Genomic DNA, 22513 nt, shown 5'->3' with positions numbered 1-22513 from the left:
TTTAGAACCGAAGAAGCTTCTTGGATGCGAAGCGAAATGTCTTCAGCCTTCAGCCAAACAATGTCGGCTGACGGCCCCCAGGAGGAGAGCGTTCTCTGTGGGAGCCCCGACCCTCTGGAATGATTTGCCCACCGAGCTCAGGACAGCCCCCGACCTCCTTTCCTTCCGTCGTGAGTTGAAGACGTGGCTCTTTCGTCAACTTAACTGATCCGTTATGGGTGTACATTGTTATAATTTTAAATTGTTTTAATTGGGTTGTTGATTTTAATTTTATTGTGAATTGTATTGGATATTGTTTTTGTAAGCTGCCCTGAGTCCCTCGGGAGAATGGCGGCATATAAATCGCAATAATAAATAAATAGATAAATAAATAAATAAATAAATAAATAAATAAATAAATAAATAAATAAAAATAAAGTCCAGTTGCCTCTTGAAAAAAGCACTTTTGGGATAACCAGGACCTGGATGACTGAGAATCTCCACAGACAAGTACAGATTTCAACTAACTGAATTTCAATGAGGTTGCATTTTCCATGTTGCTTACAGAGGAAGTGTTTCACTACTTATGGTCACAAATGTTCTATGTTTACATAGAAGATTCCATTAGGCAAATAGAATAGAAATCCCTCCCAGGGCACTCTACTCAGGAGGAACAACCACTAAGTTCTCACACCCAGGTAAGTCCATCTGTTAGCTCCACTACATAGATAGATCAGACCAGGCAATCAACTCCAAAGGAAGGCCAAAATTACTTTTTATTGAGATTGATTATTATAACAGAATCTTGCAAGTCTGATTATGCGTACCTGCTCTTCCTTCTTATGGAGGTGTTTGTCTGAACTGCTCCAAAATGTTATCTAGCTATTTTGCAATTCCGCCCCTCTTGCCTAGACCAGTGATGGCAAACCTTTTTGGGGCTGAGTGCCAAACCGGAACACGCGTACAAGTGTGTGCATGTGTGCGCCCCGGAGCACCGGAAACCCAAATACCAGCTGGCCAGTGCGCGCATGCCGGTTTTTTGGCCGTTTTTTGGGCTGTTTTCCCGGCCATTTTCTGGGCCGTTTTCCAGCACTCCGGCATGTGCCCACATAGAGGGCTCTGCGTGCCACCTCTGGCACACGTGCCATAGGCCTAGGCAATAGTTCCTGCATGTCTGTATCAAGTTAATTTTTCTTATCTTCAATTTGATTGCAGTGTTAAAGTGTGAGTTCCTTCCGCTGCATTTTGTTTATATAACCAAACTAATAGCTGCAATTATGACTGCATACAAATAGCTCATTAGTATTCAATGTTCCAATAAAGGTAAATTTATTCTGTTCTTGTCCTTCATAGTTAAATTCACTAAAAGCAGTAACAGATTATTTTATTGGAGGAAGAAAACAAAGGGGCTATTACAGCTCAGGACCAAAGAATAAGAGCCAAGGAATGAAAACAATGTGCAGATTCTGATTTCATGTCCAGTCCATGCTTAAGGTAGCAGGTGAGCACACCAAAAGCAATTCGTACAATATCTCTCTCAGTAGCAAAACATCTACACTTGAAATAGGCAGATAATTTAACACCAGCACAGCAAAGGAGGAACAAGAAAATATCAAGACAACAGATAAAAGCAATCTTCAAAAGGGAATGACAAGGATGGAGAATATAATTATCTTCAAATTCCAAAGAAGAAGTAATTGTATTGTGATTTAAATTAAGCAAAAAATAAAGAGAAGCTGGCCTGGATTCCAGGTATCCCTTGCAATCCAGTAATTATTATTGCAGTCTTGGACAATGAAGGCTATATTCTTCTACTGCACACAATAGGCCATAATTTTCTCTCACTTTCTAACTCTAGGTATGTGAGAATGCTTCTAGTAATTACACTTTTCTGATAACTGGCATATGGCCTTATCAGGAAAGTGAACAGAATTGATTACTCCCTGTAAATGCAAGTAACTTTAATCAAATAACATTGATTAAACGTAGCGCTTAGTTGCCCAAGGGTACAATCATGAAGAATTTGCATTATTGTACAGTGAATACTGTCAAGTACATCCTTGTCTGCAAATCATTGCCCACAGACTCTTACCAATATAGGAGATGCCTGAGAACAAATTGCACTCAACGCATTTTAATAAATATGAGTTAGCAACACACTTAACCATTTAAAGGTAAAGGTTCCCCTCGCACATATATGCCAGTCGTTCCCAACTCTAGGGGGCGGTGCTCATCTCCGTTCAAAGCTGAAGAGCCAGTGCTGTCCGAAGACGTCTGTGGTCATGTGGCCAGCATTACTAAACGCCAAAGGCGCACGGAACTCTGTTACCTTCCTACCAAAGGTGACCCCTATTTTTCTACTTGCATTTTTTACGTGCTTTCGAATTGCTAGGTTGGCAGAAGCTGGGACAAGTAACAAGAGTTCACCCTATTACATGGCAGTAGGGATTCGAACTGCTGAACTGTTGACCTTTTGATCGACAAGCTCAGTGTCTTAGCCACTGAGCCACTGTGTCTTTTATACCTTAACCATTTGCTAAGGTATAAAAAGACTAATCTTTCTGTTGTCCCTTTCTTCTACTTTCCTCATACTCCACTGCCCTGACAGTTCTTCATTTAAATGGCATGCGTTAGGATGTCCACAATCTACACAACTCAAAGAAGATGTCATTCTGAGTGGGATCGATATCTCAACTGCAGGAACTTTTTGTACTATGTGACATGTTCAGTCTGATCGGATAGCTGTTTATGAAGGTTCTATGATATCAGAAGCTCAGCTAGTCCCAACATTTTATAATCATAGAAGAGCAAAGAGTAGCAGAACCATCAAAAGCCTTGAGGCTGCTGAATTCATTAGGCAACTTTATATTTTTTTAAAAAATGTATGGAAAAGATCAACTCGTTCTCGTAAAGATATAAAAGAACTTGGCGTGCTGCAGGTCATATCTTTAAACTCTTAATTCCACAACAAAGATTTTACTGGAGGAACAAGCATTTTCCTCTCCGATATTTGCCTTGAATATAATCAATCCATCTTCTCCATTCTAACATATATTTCTCATTTGAATGGTCCTTTAGATATGCTGAAATTTTTGCCATTTCTGCTAAATTTACTACTTTTAATGTCCATTCTTGAATAGTAGGTAAATATTCCTTCTTCCAGTACTGCGCCACCAAGAGTCTTGCTGCAATTATTAAGTTCAGAATCAAATTAGTCTCTATAGCCATGCAATCTGTAATTATACCTAACATGGGAATGGCTGTTCTGATGCCTCAGCTTCTTTCAGTTGTGCTATTCTGAAAATGAGACCTAATAATACATGTGCACAGCAGAAAATGGGAAAAACATTTCATATTTATAGTATTGCTTCTTCTTGCCAACAGACTACTTACCTGGCCAAATTGGTTATTTTCAAAACAAAAACATTTGCAGACAGATTATTATTCTCTTTGTGCAAGGTGTGTGTTTCTGTAAAAGACGGTAAATTCTCTCAGCTACGTACACAATTGTTTTCTAGGATAAATATAGCTGACCAGCAATGCCCTTGTTGTCTTCTGGACTCACTATCTCAATCCTTTGGGCATCACAACATTCTACTTGTTTGATCAGCAACTGGGAAGGGAGGAACAAAAGGCTTCAACTGCCGTGTTTTCCCGAAAATAAGACCTAACCAGAAAATAAGCCATAGCATGATTTTTCAGGGTGCTTGTAATATTAAGCCTTACCCCAAAAATAAGCCCCAGTTACGATCGTCAGCCAGACAGATGCATTTACCATACATTTTCCTGAAAATAAGACCTAATTGGAAAATAAGCCCTAATGCGTCTTTTGGAGCAAAAATTAATATAAGACATGGTCTTATTTTCGGGGAAATACGGTAAGTCTCACCTCCCCATTCAAACATGTAAAGTTAGCTCTTATGTAGCAAACTGGTACACCGGCAGGAAAGGCCACAATTCAATGACAGAACAAAAATGCTCGATTTGGTAGGATTCTGTTGGAAACTATGGTGAATATAACATTTAGTACATATGGAGCTGATGTGCTCTGAATTTTAATTCCCATACAAGTTTTGTGAGATTTCAAAACTTTCCAGATAGAGAATTTAATGATGCACATATAATTTTTTCCCTCTCTCACGGGGGCCAAATGCAGAATATGTGGAGTTTTCCAAGCCAAATGACTTAGAACAAGATAGAGAAACAAGACAGAATACTCTCAACAAGACCGAATTAGTGCTGCTCTTTCTACAGCAAGATAAATGACAGAGGACTGAAGCCAAATCCAAAATTGATAAAACAGGAATGTTTCCAAGAGAAAGAAGAAAAGAATTTGTTCATTTCTGATATACATCAACTGCAAATGGGACCCAAAGAAATCATCTAAAAATGGAGAGTTGAATGCACATTGACAACAACTGTGAGTATGATCAAATCACAAAAAAACATTGTTGTTATGGCGCATTGCACAATCAGCCAGATGTCTAAACTGCATTTGACATTTTTATCCACCCATCAAGTCCTTCCCAAGGACTTGGGGTAGGCAGATACTGTTTAATCATTGAGGTAATTGTCGCAGAATGTAAGCTGTTCCAAGCAAAGCTGCCTTTTGCAATTGACTGATGGTGATTTTGTCAATGCCGAAGGTGTTTAACTCTGTTTTTCTGTATTTAGAAGAAAAAAAAAACTAAAATGGAAACAGTATAGAATAAAAACATGTACTTACTTGACAGGACTGTTGTGAGGAAGATATAATCAGAAAAGGAAATCAAGCCACATTCTCCAAGGGCATAAAAGATGCTGTCTTCATCTGCAAACTTCTCACGTTCCTGGGAAATTCTCTATTTGAAAAGATTATGAATACCACAATCCCAAGAGAGGAAAAATAGACTTAATTAATAACAGACCGCAGCTTTAATACTCTATTATTATTGCCATTATTCATTTTCTAAATCCCTTCTATTACCATTCAGATACCTTTCCAGCCTTTAAATCTGTCAGGTGGGCTTTTGGGGGTTAAAATATTAAAACCAAGTTCTCTTCTATCTATATTTTTACATACATTTCACTCCTTATTTGAGTCTAAATCCTTTTGAATACAGGAATTATTTCTAAGGGAGCAGGCTAGGATCGTGTTATTAACATTTTCAATCCAAGGCAAATCAAAATATGCCTTGTTTCCTTCTAACTTAGTAGGCATTTTAAAGTTTCCATGTTGCCATTTTTAATACATAGTGACCAGATAGAATTTATTGATGGTTGATTTGGAGAGCTTTTATACTTCTATGCACAAATAAAATACTGCCCATCTCTTAATTTGATTATGAAATAGGAAGCAGGTTACAGTACTTGAATTTAATAGCAGTGTTGCACTATGCTATATGAACATTTCAGGAAACCAGAATTAATAGTACCACATATTTTCTAAAACTGCAAAACTGCAACTAGCTTTGAAGCTTTGCAGACGTGATTTAAAGGATTTCTCTTGGCTATGATTTTTGGCGAGGCATACATAATGCAAAAACTCTTTTTAATGGCAGGACTGGGAAATGATTCCGCTAATGAAAATAAAGATAAAAGACCAAATCTAATCTCAGTGTCATGCTTAAGAGGCCACAGTTTATCATCAGTTGGTAACTGTAATGCAGGCAGGCAATTCTGATCCAACAATTTCTTTTCTTTCTCGTTCTATCCATAGATTTAATTAGTAAACTGAAAGCTATTAAGTTGTTTTTGCCTTCTGAAGTTTTAAAGGCCAAAAAAAGATACAAAAATTGGGTTAGAGAGGCTGAGTTTTATCATTTTAAAATAGTTTTTTTTTTCAGAAGTATTAGAAGACATTAGAAGGCAAGCACCATACACGCACGCACACAGGGAGAAGAAGTAGAAATATTAAAAAAAGATCAAGTGAGTTGTGGTTAATGTATATGAAGCATGCAAGCACGAGAGCACATAAATCACAAGCACAAATTTAAGAGCAGTATTAGGGAACAAAAGACACCATCAACAACACACCAGGGTGCAGTTATACAACTGTCCCCTATCTGTTACCTCTGTCTAGCGAGGATCCCATCATATATGAGATAAAGGAAAGACAATTTGTTAAGCAACGACACTTAAAGCACATTCACATCATCATCTGTTGCATTTGGAGAGCAAGAAACAGTTGAAACGATAACAGTCATAATTAAGAAATGTAGAGGAGGCATTGATTAGAAACTGAGATAGAGATTTCAGATGCCGTCCAATGCTATCGTTCTATTTCTGTCTGAAGTACCAGAACTGGAGATGAAGCCATAATAAAATAAAGTAATCATCCTGAGAGAAAGGATAATCACCAAACTCTTTTTCAGTAATTCTAGCTACGTAGGAATGCCAAAATATCAAGGGAGAACTCATAACAAGAATCATTCTTAGTGAAAACATTTTAGGGAGTGAGAAGTAGCAAAGTTGTACTTATCCTGCAAAATACGGATACCAGTATTCACTCATTATATTTATGAAGTCCTTGGTTCTCTGAACTTGGTGGCTTTCAAACAATAAATAACAGCCTAACAAAGGAACCACCAAAACACCCCCATCAACACTGACAGGGCAAGCTACTAGTGTATAAAAAAGAGCAACTTCCCACTCTCTTCTAGCACTGATGATGTTACCTAGGTGGGTAATGAAACAACTGCAAAAAGATAACCAAGCCCAGAGAGCACCAAGGATCCCAGAAATATGTAGTTTATACTTGAACTACAAATATTCTGTCGATATCTGTCGGTGTCATTATATTTATTCTGACAAAATCAAAAGGGAAAGCTACATAAGGATATTCTATGGCCAACATTTATACATACAATTGACAACATCTGGAAAAAAGATTGGAGACTCACTGTTCTCTAAGATTATGAAAACTGTACCTAAAATCAGAACTCTGTTGTTTACAGTATTATAATTTCAAATGATGCAATCATACTGTTACTACTCCTATCTCTTGTCATTTTAGTATCGCTTTGGCATGCAACTCTAACTTGTAAAGAAAGTTCCACTGAAATGAGACTGATTTCCACTGAAATATAGATTGCCGATTTAGAGAGACAGAACTTTAGTTAAGATTTTAAACTCATTTAAAGGCATTCCGTTTGTAAAACGTTAGACCCAAACAATATTTATCACAGTCATCATTTACAATTTTATTATGGCATTCTGTATCTTTCTTTACATTAGGAGTAGTAACAATATATATTTCATATGCTACTGCTAAGAATATCCACTTTGTATATGGAGCTCTAAATATCATAATGAATGAGCTTCTGACACCTTTGATGCAGTTTTGCGAAATAGATTAATACAACAGGCATGTCAGCAATTCAAACACATTCTATTATAAACCAGTTTCTCTTGTATAAGAATGTGTTTTATGACTCTCAACACCATCTTCCCCAACTATCATTCCAGCACAATGCATTATTATTCTTGAATCAAATGCAAGTTATTTAAAAAGCAAAGCATGCAGGTATGGTATAATCAGTGGTAGTAGTAGCAGTGGTAGTAGATATAGTAGTAGTAGTAGTAGTAGTAAATGACATGTAGTTAATGCTAAGTAGATTAGGCTTCTCTTAATGACTTGCCATTGACATCAGAAAGACTAATAGCACATTCTGCTCTACCTACCTAAGTCCTCTTTGCACCTGGATTCCAAATTCATTCCTATCTGTTATCAAATTAACTATTTTATAAAATTCCCATTTATAAAAATGGAAGCATTACTGCAAAAATGTGATGATTTTTTTTTTTTTTTTTAAAACAACAACAACCAGTTTGGCTTACTGAAGAATTTTATATTTCCCCAAATCATCTGAGTCTGTTCAATATTGTCTGAAGCTCATTGTCACACTAAGTAATTCAATTTAATCCATTTAGAATTTAAAATAATATTCTTAGAAAAATGAAAGCTACTCTAGCGATAAGGTACAAGCATCTAGAAATAATCACAGTGCAACTGAATAGTATACCAACTCCCTTTTTACGACCCTGTGTAATCTCTTAATTCGGGGTAGACTCAGGGCGACTGGATGGAGCTGAGCTTTTACTGGCCGGATGCCCTTTCTGATGCCACGCAGAGTTCTCAGTAGATTTTTTTTCTTTGTGCCCTAGGAGAGAAATACCTGATGCTACCTAGGATTGAACTCCCAACCTTCCAAGTAGGAAGCGAGTGTCTTCACCACTAGGCCACCATACTGCTCAGCTGAATAGTATATATACCAACATGTAAGAGTAATGCATATATTCTCTCTACTGCAATACATATATATAGTCAAAGAGGTGACCGGTTCAATTTCTGTCAGATGGATTTAAATAAATATTTCCCAAACTTGGCAATTTCCAGATGTGTAAATTTCAACCTTCGGACTTCTAATCAATGACCATCTCTAATCAATGAGTGATTGTGGAATTCTGAGATTCCAAGTTCACACATCTGGAAATGTCACAATTGGGAAACATTGATTTAGACCTTTAATTAAATGAGGAATAAAAAGCAAACACATTTTGATGAGGCTGCTGTGTATGGACCAGGCAGGAAAAGAGAACAAATGTGTTAAGACAGAAAGGCCCGATTGTCAAAGTGACAACTAATGTATTCGTATGTTCTAAAACAGAAGGTTGACATCTGATTGTTATAAGGCATAATGTATATACTATATGGTATCACAAAGTATATTTACACATATAGCTGTATCATTGTCTTCTGTATCAAGGAAAAAAAGAACTGGGGATTTTGAAGCTGCAATTAAATTCCAAAATAGGATTGCCACATTTAACCTAGCAATTTATGGACAGCTCGGTCATCACATAAAAAGAGCCAAGCACGTAAGATTGCAAAGGCTTTATTAAAGCACAGAGATTAGTAATATGCTTTGAAATATATGGATTATGAAACACCAAATGTAAAAAAAAAAAACCATGCCAAATAATTATTTATATCGCTGTATTTACTAGTACCACAAATTCAATTTCAGAAATTGAACTGTAGCACATTAATATTATTAATCACCATAACAATGCCCATTACAATATACCCTTGGTCAGTGTGCATTTAATAAGCAAGATTTTGAATGTTTATCTATGTCTCCAGCTTTTTTCTTCTTCTTTTTTTTGAGCATACATATTTAAACTGAAGGGAATACGTTGCATTAAATTAGAATCTGTATTAATTTTTTAAATTCTGGCTTTAAAGAAAATATGGACACAACTTTGTCCATGCTAGTAAGGAAGGAAGGAAGGAAGGAAGGAAGGAAGGAAGGAAGGAAGGAAGGAAGGAAGGAAGGAAGGAAGGAAGGAAGGAAGGAAGGACAGTATCACATAAGAAAAAAATAGCAGAAGGAAGGAAGGAAGGAAGGAAGGAAGGAAGGAAGGAAGGAAGGAAGGAAGGAAGGAAGCTTATAGCCTATGAAGAGTTTCTGCTGAAGAAAAGAATTAGCGTTTTCTGATTTCCATTGTCTTACAATGCTTTGTTCTGTTCCAGAAAAGATAGTCTAATTGTTACCTACCTACCACAATACAGTAGTAAAAGCTACTAAGAACTAGAAGGAATTCAAGAAAAGTGCAATCCCCACCCACTTCTTCCTGTTTTGGAAATCTGGATGTAATCTGGTCTAGTTTGGACAAAATCTGAATGCAGGTTGCCAGTAAGAGCACATCAAAACTATAAACAGATAATCATCTTAATTCAAAGACACCAGCATTGTTTTTAAGAACCCAGCTAGCCCTCAAATATTATATTACTTTAACTTTTATATAATAATATAAAAAAAATTAATGAACAATGTCTGTATACCAAAAGATATAGGGGACACTATTACTATAAAATAGAGAATGACTATAAACTGATCATTTGTCTTAAATCATGAAGGAAAGCAGCGAATGCTCAGTGATATTTTCCATGCCATTAATATTTACACTTCAATACTTTTTTTAAAAAAAAAAAAAACACAAGTTGATAATCTTAAGCAATCAATACATTGTTTTTCCATCAATATGTACTGTGTACTGTGTATCATACTGTGTATGCCAGAACTGCATACATCTTAACAATTTAGGTAATTTGTTCGGTCTCATCTGCCTTATTTGGGATTACAATAGCTGAACAATCATTAGAAAAAACATGAATGCTTAAGATTCTGCGTATTGTATTTGTTGTAATATCATTCTCTTTCAATCCCCATTGACCACTCTCAGGTTTGCTAATTGGCATAATGTACACAGAAGTTCAAATAATCTCCTTTTAATTGGCAGCCTGTGGCTCTCAGGCACTTACTCGGATGTAAGTAAACTTTCACCAAGTCATCCCACTGAGAATTGCTTCTCAGACCAGAGTTGGGGGAATGTTAAAAAAGTTTAAAGGCCAAGAGAATTGTGTATTTACGAAGTAAAACTGGATTAGCTAGGATGGGCATCTTTATAGGGAAGAAACATTCCAGGTTCTCAATTTCAACTGTTCATTAAAGGCATGTTGGCAAACCTGAAAAAAAGGTTCTGTCTGCCTTAAGGGTCATATCAATTTAACCCATAATCACAGACCTGCGGTCACACTGACCACAACAGTTTTCCAAAATGTTTGGAACACCCCTATTTTTAGAAATGGACTACTCTGGTTGCGAATAACTTTTGTTTTTCCACCAATAAGAGTGTATGTAGCATTGCGCTTGCATCAGTTATTTGGTGTTTTCTGTAGCGGCATTTGAATTTGAGTTTCGGTCATATTGACTGCAGATCTTTGGTAACGGTTTTTTTTTATAATGTCGGGGCCAAGTTTTCCACCAAAAAAAGTGCGATTTAGTGATCCAAACTTCAAAGAAACTGTTCTAAAATGGTATGGAGAAGCAGAGAGTGATTTGAGGGAAGTGGAATCGGATTGGGACAAAAATTTTGTAATGGACGATGAGGAATCCGCTGCCGCCGCTGATTCTGACACCAGTGATGATGAAGCTCCCAATGAAACTGATGACCAGGTACAATCTACGTCGTGCAATAATTTATATGGCAATAACAAATTCAAATGGTTTTCTGCATCTTTTGGAAGCAATAGATCCAGAACCGCTAGTCACAATATTGTTGTGCAATTACCTGGACTACAGCCAGAAGCTAGAAATCTCAGAAATTGACCTCCTCCCGTAGATTTGGAAATTATTGTCTAAAGAAATTATTAGCACCATCATTCAGTGGACCAATGTAAAAATTAGAGAAGAAAGATTGAAGTTCAAGGATGGAGAAACAAAAAGTGACCTGGGCAATGTGGATTTGATAGAGATCAATACATTTTTTGGTTTACTGCTCTATACATCAATTTTTAGATCCAACCATGAAAACATCAAATGTCTTTTTGCTACTAAGGTCATTATGACCTTGTGCCTGTAATAGCGTAGCCGAAATAGTACATCTGTGGTTAAGGGTTAAATCTAATTTTAATGAGGCAACTCCTGAAAGCAGCAACATCATTTTTTTTTTACAGGTTTGCATGGAAGCTTGAAACAGATGGCTGCTTTAATGCATAACAGAGAGATGTTATGTCCATGTGAAATCCAATGCACTTTCCAATAATTTTCACACTGTGCACAGCCCCAATAGTTATCCTTTCCAAGCTGTTATCTAATGGGTTTTTATCCAAATATATTTTAATATCCCTTAGTTTCGACAGATGTACAGCTTTGAAATCTCTTTGGATTGCTCATTACCAAGATACTTGAACCGTTGTGGCTTCAGAATAACATGATCTAGATTTGTCTGTGTAAATAAGCATATTGAGGGCACTGATAAACATTTTATTAAAGTAAATTTTCCAAATATAAGTATCAAAAAGGGTTCTGGGACTCTCAATCTGAGAGTCTCAAAAAAAGAGTGGGATCTTTAATTACCAAAGGAATTAAGGAACTTAACTGATGATTATTTGAATCTATTTTGTGGTGTCAACAAATCCAGGAGAAAAATTAGCTGGAAATGTCAAATAGAGAAATTATTCATTTTCCCCCACCCAAACTTTATACACATGATCAAACAGTGCATGTTAAATTCAGACTGCAGTCCTATAGATCAGGGGTGTCAAACTCAAGGCCCGGGGACCGGATCCTTAAGCCGGGTGCTTAGATCTGGCCCGTGGAGCTGCCCTAGAAACAGTGAAGGACCAGCCCGCAGTGCCTCTGCCAGCGAAAACGGAGCTCAAACTCCATTTTTGCTGGCACAGGGTTGCAGGAGGCATCGGGACCCACTTTCACTGGCAGAGTGCTCGGGCCACCACAAGCGCCCAGACACGAGTGACATTGAGCTGGCCATGCCCACTTTGGCTCCCCAAGGTCAAACACAACCCTGATGCAGCCCGCAATGAAATTGAGCGTGACACCCCTGCTATAGATACCCGAAACTCCCATTACATGGGTAATGAAGCTTATTTTGGACAACTACTGGGCTGCACTACTGAATTATAACATGATTGTGCAGTAAACAGGGTGGTGCAGCTAACTAAAAAGCATGTTTTACATTAGCAGAAAAATTGACAGGAGAGATTTTGGGTTTTTTTAAAAAAATGTTTGGAGATGAACATTTCTATGAAATACCGCAGCCTCAGTGGGGAAAACCGCTTTGCAATTTCTTTGTACAGTAAAACTAGAAAATCAGAACGATCCCACCCAAAAAAAAAAAATGTGCATAGTGTGCACATTTTTATAATTTGAGCCAAGGAAACATGTTTATTCCCGTGAGAAAAATGAGAACTGTTGCTTTTTTTAAAAAAAATTTTTAAGAACAGTATGTGCAATCTTCCTCCGTAAAATTGACCTCATGATGCATCGAGCAAGACTTGTGTTCCTGGGGGTTTTCAGAGGCTAGAAAGAGAAATGTGCATGGATACCTTTCCCAGTAACAAATCAAGTGACCATCGCCATTAAAAAAGCTGCACCTGAAATGCAAGAACTTAGAAGGCTAGCATTCTGCTGTCCAGAGGAAAACAAGCCACCAATATCCCAAGACCCCTCCACAGGCAGCAGGAGCCCAGCAAGCAAGGATGAGTCCTTCTAAAGAAAGCAAGAAGGAAAAAGCCCCTTTAAAAAGGGACAGCATATATCTGGTATTCCTCACAACTGGTGGATCGCCAATATTCAGAAACAGTCCGCATTTGTCTCTTCAAATCATTTCAGGTATTTATTCTTTCATTGTACACTGTAAGTGCGGTATAGAATTTTGCAACTCGGAGAAGACTACTCTTCCGAAATCAAGGTATCTTCATGCAACAGAAATAGCGCACAAAAAGTTTTAAGTGAGGGAGGCAATGATTTATTGATAACACGGGTGTCATTTGCCTTCATTGCTCTGTCGTGTTTATGAAGAGATGCCACTGGATGTATTTTGAAAAGAGAGCTACAAGTGTACTAGCTCATAAGAACAAATTGAAATGTTAGGGGTCGGGGGTGGTATTCACTTACCTTCGCTACCGGTTCGCAAATGTGAGCGCGCACACACACTCGCTCGCATGCACCACCTCCGCGCATGCGCAGGACCTTCCGCGCATGCGCAAAGCGTCAAAAATGGGACGTGATGACATCCGGGCAGGTGGACGGAGCCTCCCACCGCCATCACTACCGGTTCACCACATGATAGAATCAGCTGAATACCACCACTGGTTAGGGTGCACCATATGTAGCAAAGATTTTCTTAAGTGTTAGTTATACAACAGATAGCCAAGAAACAATCTATGACTGAAGAAGTGTCTCCAGCAAAGAGAAGACAACAGCATCATTTACTAAAGAAGAATATTTATATGTCTTGTCTATAGAGATTCTCAGTCATCCAGTTGTCCCAAAGGTCTTTTTTCCAAAAGGCAACTGGACTTCCTTTGTTTTTCCTATAGCTTTTTTTCCTATTTTCCCAAACAAGTGATGGAAAGGAGGATTATTTAGAATGTTTAACCCTGAGGGTATTATCCCAAATCCAATTCTAGGAGATTTGCTGAAGAAGTATGAAAGTTTGCTAATTTCACAGGGTTGATGTTAAACTACGTAAGATTCCATGCAAAAAAACCCTCCGATGTTTCATGAGTGTCATTAGCATGTATTTTGTTTGCTAATGTTCGCTCCTTAGAGCCTAAAATGGATTACATGAAGCTAGATTTAATAACAAACTGGGATGTGAGAAATCATTGCAACATAAACTTGGTTAAAGCATTTTGTCCTGGATAGTGTTGCTAGCTTGGGTGGATTCTTTTGAGAGCGGGCATCAGAATTTCATTTTTTAATGTGTGCCAGTGTGTTCACATTAAAAAAATGACAATAAAGGTTACCTTATTTTATAATATGGTGCTTGCTTAGCAAAGCTGTTGTGGTAGCTTCCTGCATTGCATTTGAACAGTAGGTTTGTTTTCAGAATAAAACATGGCTCCAGGTTTATCAATGGTGAAAAAAAATATTAACACTTCTTCAAAAGAAAACCAAAAGTTTTACCTCAGAAAAGAAAAAAAGAGAATTATCAGTATTCTAAACTGACTCATATATGATATATGGGCAAACAAGGGAAGAGCGCTTCAGGGTAAGTCTTTCTCCAGAGCCTACATGAGGCTTCGCATTCAATATTTGTCAGTACAGATGCCAAAGAAGGGAATATCGTCCTTGTTATAAAATGCCCTATTTGCTTAGGATGTAACGTTTCATGTTATAAAGGCCTCCTTGGGGAAATCTTCCACATACAGACACATTTGTCAATTGAAAGAACTCAGAATACAATTTGGAATTATGACTCCTCACTCTGGGAAATGCTCAAAGCTATTAGAGGTGCACTCCAGCCATAAATGTTAGCAAATGGAAAAGCTAGAGAGCTTTCTAGAACAGGAGTCAGCAACCCGTGGCTCTGGAGCCACATGTGGCTCTTTCATCCCTCTGCTGTGGCTCCTTGTCGCTGGTCAGCTCCACAATTAATAGGGCTTTCAGTTAGGACAGGTAGAGGAAAAAGGACGCCATGCTAGGAGGAGACTCTATGGTGGAGGGAACCAGACTTCTGGTCGGCATAGGAAAAATAACGCCATGCTAGGAGGAGACTCTATGGGGTGGGGGAGGGGAAGAAATCAGACTTCCGGTCAGCAGAGGAAAAAGGATGCCATGCTAGGAGGAGACTCTATGGTGGAGGAACTGGACTTCTGGTCAGCTCCAGAATTGAACAGTGGGCTTCCAGTTAGGACCTTTGTGGCTCTTTGAGTGTTTTAAGGTTGCTGAACCCTGTTCTAGAATGTCGTTAGAAACATATTTCTGTCATTATTCTGCTTTTCCTCCCAATTTCCTTAATATCTTTCAGCTACAATCACCGGATGAAACTAAAGCAGGAACTCTAAGAGGGTCATTAAAGATTCATTTGGGGGGGGGGGATACTCATTATAGGTAGTCCTTGACTTATGACCATTCATTTAATGGTCCTTGAAGTTATGGCTGTAGGAAAAGAGCAGGCAGAACTGAAGGGCGGAGTTAAATGTGTAATCTGTTTAGAGTCCTTATGTTGCTACAGGAGATCCAAGCCAGCCCTCCTTTGAATTGTGTTAACTCTTATCTAGCATCAATTCAGTGCTGACTATTATTGGCCAGATTCTTGTGTACAAGTTTGAAAAAAATCCTCTATGTTGCAACTTTATGAATGATCCTGATTCGTTATGCCCAACATTGGCTATTGCAGCAACCCCCACATAATATGATCAATTTGGACACTTGGCCACCCACCCACATTTATAACTTCAGGAGCACTTCAACTACCCCGTCCAATTATCTCCCCCCATCTATGTCCTTTTGGCCCTCTACATTCTACGGCTCCTGAAATCCTACTTGACTTTTGCCATTATCTTTCTCCTTCTCCTGACCAAGACAGCTGCTGGTCACACAAGGCTTTCTTCCCCTGGTCTATCCATGGCAGATTCCTTGTGAGATCTAGCAATAATGGCTTCGTGTGGCCAGCAGAGGATTCATGAAGGGGCAGACCGGGTATGCCTCATCAGCAGTGGGAACAAGAAGGTGGCTAAGGTCAGCTAGTGTGGTGGAGTGCAGGGCAACAGGGGTCTCAGAGTACAGGGTGGCAAGCGGGGTGGGACTGTGGCTGGCACTGAGCTAGGACAGCTGAGGCTTCCAGGAGAAGCTGCAGCTCAAGACGTCTTGCAGCCCCAGAGCGATGGCACACAAAGAAATCCTTGAGCCACAATGTAATTTTTCCTTGGTCTTCCTGTACTTACACACATGCATGCACATACTTTACATGCTTTTTCCCTGGCCTCCCTGAACCTACATTCCCTCAACCCCTGTATTCCTTACCTGGAACTCACATCCACTTCCCATTTAACAACATGCACATCTGGAGCAACCGAGGCTGCCAGGATTGCCATCGTTAAGGGATGTAGTCTTATGACTCACGCTTTACGATCCCATCTTTAGCAACAGAAATTCCGTCTCCAATTGTGGCCATAAGTCAAGGACTACCTTTAGCATTGGCTACTGGAGGAGGACTGGGGAAGGGTGATATCCGGGATCTGAATGTCTATTGAAGAAAAACCCCATTTCTGAAAGTGGGATTTGCACTGGAAGGAAATCTCACGCTTGCAGGTTCAGAAAGCCGAAGAGATATATATATATTTTTTAAATTTGATTTATATGCTGCCCTTCTCCGGAGACTCAGGGCGGCTTACAATGCGCTAAGCAATAGCCTTCATTCTTTTGTATATTTATACAAAGTCAGCTTATTGCCCCCACAACTGGGTCCTCAATTTGCCTACCTTAGAAAGGATGGAAGGCTGAGTCAATCTTGAGCCTTGGCGAGATTCGAACCTGCAGTAATTGCAGGCAGCTGGTCTTAATAACAGGGTGCCTTAGACCACTGTACTTCCAAGGCTAATTTAATTCTACAATAGAAGCAGAATTGCTAATGCTATTTGCATTTTTAAAAAGACAATATTAACAGCAAAACAGCTTTTAATGTGGACCTGGGCTTTTTACAGCTCCTGGCCACAACTGGCCCTTTGACAATCCTTGTCTGGCCAATGTTTCATTTTGAAGACAACTATTTTTTTTCAATTTACACATGATTCGGCCCTCCACAACTGCCTCAGTTTCTCATGTGTCCCTTTGGGAAAATTAATTGCACACCTCTGTTTTAACGTAATCTCAAGTAGAGTCTACACACAGTTCTCTAAAGCTCATTACTAATTCCTTCATAATTTACTGAGAGCCACTTTTTATGATAGGATGGTCTTGAAATGCAATTTAAAAACCAACAGTGGATTTCAAAACATGTCTTCTTTTTAATTCAAATGGCTTGTTTCTCAGGAAAAAATTGTGGAGAAAAAAAATGTGTCAAAGGAGCTAAAGTTATTATCTCAAGGAAACTGATAATAGAAATTTGTTATATTGGAAAAATGTTTCTTAAGGAACATGCCCCGTTCCTTAAATCAACTTTCCTATTTTTCTTTTCTTTCTATTTTTTACAGGACCTAAATATTCAATACTTTAAATCAACGTGTTTTATTTCTCTCATCGTAAAGAAAAATTTATTATTTCATTTGGCTGAGGAATAGAACATGTTCATAAAATGCATCCAGGAAGCTGTTAAGCCTGGTGATGAAATGGCATCAAGTGACTTTACGAAAAAGAAAAAGAAAAAAAGGGGGGAAAACCTGTACAGTATATGAAATAGCTTAGCAATGAATTCCCCTTAGTACTTTTTTTCTATCAAAAAAGTTTGAAAGGCCCATATTTTAATTTGTTTAAGTAGCACAATCCAAGTAAAGAAAACTTCTATTTTAAGAGGGATGATGGAGATAAAGGTAAGTGTGTGTGTGTGTGTGTGTGTGTATAAATATATATATATGCTGTCCCTTTTAAAAGGGGTGGATATGGGATCTGAAGCACAAACTGGTTAAAGCACATGCTGAGAAGTCAGTACCTGCCAAAAATCCTGAGAAGTGGGGTAAAGGTTAGGAAGAAAAGGAAGAAAATGAGCAAAGGTTTGTTACAACAATAGGAAAAATAAACTAACAAAAAACATCATGTACATCATAATGGCAGGAACGACAGAATAAAAAGAATAGGAAGTTAACATTTCAGGAAGAAAGAATTTTTAACAGTAACAGAGTTGGAAGGGACCTTGGAGGTCATCTAATCCAATCCCCTGCTCACACAGGAGACCTGTACTAGGGATTCGAACCGCCAAACTGCGGACCTTTTCTGATCGACAAGCTCAGCGTCTTAGCCACTTGAGCCACCTAGTCAGGTATTGCTGAACTCCTTAGAAGCAACAAATAAAGGGGAGGAAATCAATGATATTTATCAGTTTGCCCTGCTACAATATCAATAACAGAAGGAATCTATAGAATAGTCTAGTTCAGTACTTTCAATTTATGCCAACAAAAATGAAGCCTTCAAGTTTCAACAGAGCCAAGAAGAAAGCAACAGGTCATAGATTCGCCCTTGAACAAAGATTCATATTTTCTTCTATCTAGTTGTCCTCTTCCAGTGACCATGCAGCTTTGAGAGAACACACACGAAGCATTGAGGTAGGAAGGGGTCAACCACCTAGCCAACCAGATCAGTTGGGTCAACCCTGTCAAAATGAGGTGACGGATGTTGCAGCCAGACTGCCCTCCACCATCATCTCCAGTTTGAGATATAAAGCAACTTTTATAGGAAAAAGGCCATGTTTTCTTCCTAATAACACAAAGTTACCAATCATTCCTCTTCTTCTCCAGCTTGGTGTCTTCCACATGTTGGATAATAGACATCAATAGCACTTAGACTTATATACCCCTTCACGGTGCTTTATATCTCTCTCTCTAAGCGGTTTACATATTGCCCCCAACAATCTGGGTCTTCACTTTACTGACCTCGGAAGGATGGAAGGCTGAGTCAACCTTGAGCTGGTGAGACTCGAACTGCTGGCAGCTGGCAGTCAGCAGAAGTAGCATGCAATACTGAATTCTAACCACTGCGCCACCACTGCTCTTATTAATGTTATCAAGGTAATTTAAGCTGTAACTGTACCCTAAAACACCTCAGGAACTAGGCTGGGGAAACAGATGGTCCTTTGGAACCTATTTTCCTTGATAATAACCTCAGTGCAGAACTGCAAATTAACCCAATTAACCATTGGCACTTAAAATTAATGGCTGACTTCATGGTTAACCTGAGATTCCAATATATCTTTGGCAGCTGGCCCAGTTATCTGGAGAACAAATCTACTAAATATATATGCTAACATCTCATCTTCTGGGTGTTGTAAAAGGCACAGACATGGTTACACAAATAATTACTTCTCCTGATAAGCTACACCATCTGCCACAATCTTTTCAAATAATTGTAGATTTTAAAGGAAAAGCAGCAATTTATATAAATATGCATACAGCACTGACAATTAAAGCTGTGCATATATTGCTTAATTTAAGTTTTCCCTCTCCTGCAATGCATACCAAGAGAAACTGTTCTATTAAATTCAGAAAAGCAAAGTAATTCGAAAGTAATATGAATGAGATAAATCAGCAAAAAAAAAAAAAAAAGATATGGGGAAACCACTGAAAAATCTACTTTTTTTCAGCACAACAAAATCTTTCAGGTGAAGTCCCAGATCCTGTGAATTATCTGAAGTGCCCATCCTCCCAAACAGAACTCCTATGAAGAGATATGTAAACTGTCTTTTCAAACATATCTAAAATCGCTCTGCAATTCCAGTTCAAATTAACTACGGTTAAGACACTTGTTCTTCTATGATGATGAAAGAATCAACTGGGTGACACAAAGATCCATAAAACAATAAACATCTAAAAATCTAATGCAGTATTTCAGAAAAGGGCAAACTGTTGTGCTTATTTACAGCATATATGCTTACTACACATTAGAAAAATGTGAACAAGTCTGTATATGGCCAAATATCATAAGACTTATATTGGAGGGTTTGGGAAAAAACTGTTTCAAAGAGCAGCGTACACAAATTGACAGTAGTTTGATTGCACACTTTAAATTATATAGGTAGTCCTCAACTTGAATCCATTTGTGTCGTGACCATTCGATGTTACAACAGCACTGAAAAAAGTGACTTACAACCACTCCTCGCACTTACAACTGTTGCAGCGACCCCACAGTCACGTGATCAAAATTTGGGCACTTGGCAACTGGCATGTATTTATGATAATTGCAGCATATGGGAATGGGGGTAGGGCTTGTGATCATCATTTGTAATCTTCCCAGCCGGCTTCTGACAAGCGAAGCCAATGGGAAGCTTGATTTACTTAATGACCATGGGACTCATTTAATAACCGCTGTGATTCACTTAACAACCATAGCAAAAAGGTCATAAAATTGAACATTAAAAACAGCAAGATAACTGTTAAAATTCAACAGTTATCTTGCTTAGCAACAGAAAATCTGGTCTCAATTGGGAGTGTTAAGTCAAGGATTACCTGTGCTTCTTTCTCAAACAGGGAAGTTGTTCGTTCAGAGACTGATATTAAATATTAAATGCCACCCTCCAGAATAACCAATAATTGTGTTAATCAGCTTGTTCTACCCATCAGTCTGATAAAAGCTGGCAACAGGGCCTTAAATTGAATGCATTTGAAGCTGTCACCAATGACAACTTAAATTATTCCTTCCGACCATCCAGATGTGCTGGTGAAAAAGGCAGAACAGGAGTAGAATGACATGGAGGAAAGATAATGTGGCTACATATTATACTTCTTTCTGCCATCCCTGGGAAAAACAGGGAAGTTTGCCTCAGAGAAAAGAGAGAAAGAACAGCAAAAGTTCCAAAATTTATTTTTCTCTTGAAAATGGAAATAGGAAGGTGTGCCCTTTGTGGTATACCATGTTCACCGTACCCTCAACTGGATATCAAATATCCTAATTCACTGTAGTCCTTATATATACAGTGAATTTGGATGTTGATACCAGTGCAACGAATAGATTAGCAAAGGGCACACCTTCCTATTTCCATTTTCAAGAGAAAAATGAGGGCCATTTTACATATTCCATTTCTTTGAGGCAGGAAAAAAATAAATTCCTGAAAATTTGCGAATGTGAACTTATAATGAAGAGGAAATTGGAGTAGCAATTTTTGCTCCAATGACACAGCACAAATAAGCAGAAGAGCAAGCCGTTTTTTTAAAACTTTGAGGCTTCTACAGCCTCATAAGAGTCAGTAGAAAAACTCCTTAGAATTTAGATGTAGTTGCATTCATTATAATGAGCCAGAAAAAAAAAAGAATATTGTCTGCTTGAAAAATGGACAGGCCTTTGCTTATTTTATACATGGAATAGGAAGAAAAAAGGACATATTTTCCCTCTCCCCATCCCTCTCCTCACCCCATCATTGTTAGAAAGACAATTAACATGCAGTTAACAAGATTTAGAAATCTCACCTTTCCATCATAGCGTTTCACCACAAATTGATCAAGACCTAAATCTGGGAATAAAACCAAACAGGTTTATTAGCATATTTTGAAAATGGCATTTTGGCAAGTTTCTTTAGAGAAAATGCATCACTTAACCATCAAATCAAACATGAAAAATACAGGAAAGTAATCTTACGGTATAGTAGGTTAATTTTCTATCTAGTAACATCTTTTGCAGGTTTGTATAATAAATCTTTGTCTTTAATCACTCCACCTCCTCCTAACAATATCATTCTCTTTTACCTGCAGCTAAGTATGGTTTTTTCCCCCCCTCTGATTCGCTATGTTACCTCAATTGCACTCCTGTCATCTCCCAGCTACTACAAACGTTAATCATGTAGCTGGAAACAGCACACTTGGATGGAATCAGAGTTTGAGAAAGTTTGGCCTGTACAGAAAAAATTATGTCCTTCCTTTCATGTAGTAAGGCAAACAGTAGTTGCCATTAAGAGATTACAAAAATGCTTTGCTTAATGAAAGTATGGAGCAATGTTTTTCAAACTTGGCAGCTTTAAGATGAGTGGACTTCCAGACTCCCAGAATTCCCTAGCCAGCATGTTGGGGTTGGGGAAGTAGAGCGTTGGAATTCTGGGAGTAGGCTGACTGTGGAATTCTGGGAGTGAAAGTCCACACATCTTCAAGCGACTGAGAAACACTGAAGTAGAGGAAACACTTCCTTAAGTAGAGGATACATTTCTTCAAGTTTTCTTTTCTTCTTTAAGTTTTAGTTGGGAATAAGAGTTTGGAAAATGGGTTAGATTTTTCCCCATAGAATGAAATCATGTATTTTACAACCAATGAATTCTCTTTAAAGAAAAACTGGAAGCATAATTAACATATAATACCTTGAATTAAAGATATTTATTAGTTTAAATATATATATATGTCCGTCATCCCTTCACAGCTCTGTGAAGAGATGGGTGACTTATAGGAAATGTTTACTGTTATACATCTTAAATGTAATAGTAAAAATTCCACTAATTGTCATTAAAAGAATAAAATCAAGTCAAGTAGATAGACAATACAAAAAGATAAAACAGTCACATTAGCAACCTCCTTCTATATTGAACCTCCTTCTATATTGTTATGAGGAAA

General features: G+C 38.1%; 1 protein-coding gene across 3 annotated transcripts in view; it reads right to left on the bottom strand.

Moving 5' to 3' along the window:
* The window catches only part of MICU1 (mitochondrial calcium uptake 1), a 166551-nt gene that overhangs the window by 84095 nt on the left and 59943 nt on the right, over nucleotides 1–22513 (bottom strand). For 2 of the 3 annotated variants that reach the window (XM_034425984.2, XM_087871778.1), the window contains exons 5-7: nucleotides 21386–21429; nucleotides 7983–8120; nucleotides 4706–4820 (exon numbers count right to left, since the gene is read on the bottom strand). In XM_034425984.2, the coding sequence (XP_034281875.2) occupies nucleotides 4706–4820; nucleotides 7983–8120; nucleotides 21386–21429 (297 nt within the window). The remainder of the gene's footprint in view (nucleotides 1–4705; nucleotides 4821–7982; nucleotides 8121–21385; nucleotides 21430–22513) is intronic. The other variant, XM_034425988.3, reaches the window with a different exon arrangement.

Source organism: Pantherophis guttatus, chromosome 6 (assembly GCF_059756535.1).
Source record: "Pantherophis guttatus breed Tessera chromosome 6, ASM5975653v1, whole genome shotgun sequence".
In the NCBI taxonomy this organism is placed as follows: Eukaryota; Metazoa; Chordata; class Lepidosauria; order Squamata; family Colubridae; genus Pantherophis; species Pantherophis guttatus.
Note: the sequence above shows the minus strand (reverse complement) of the source record. Positions and strands in the feature narration are given on the sequence as shown.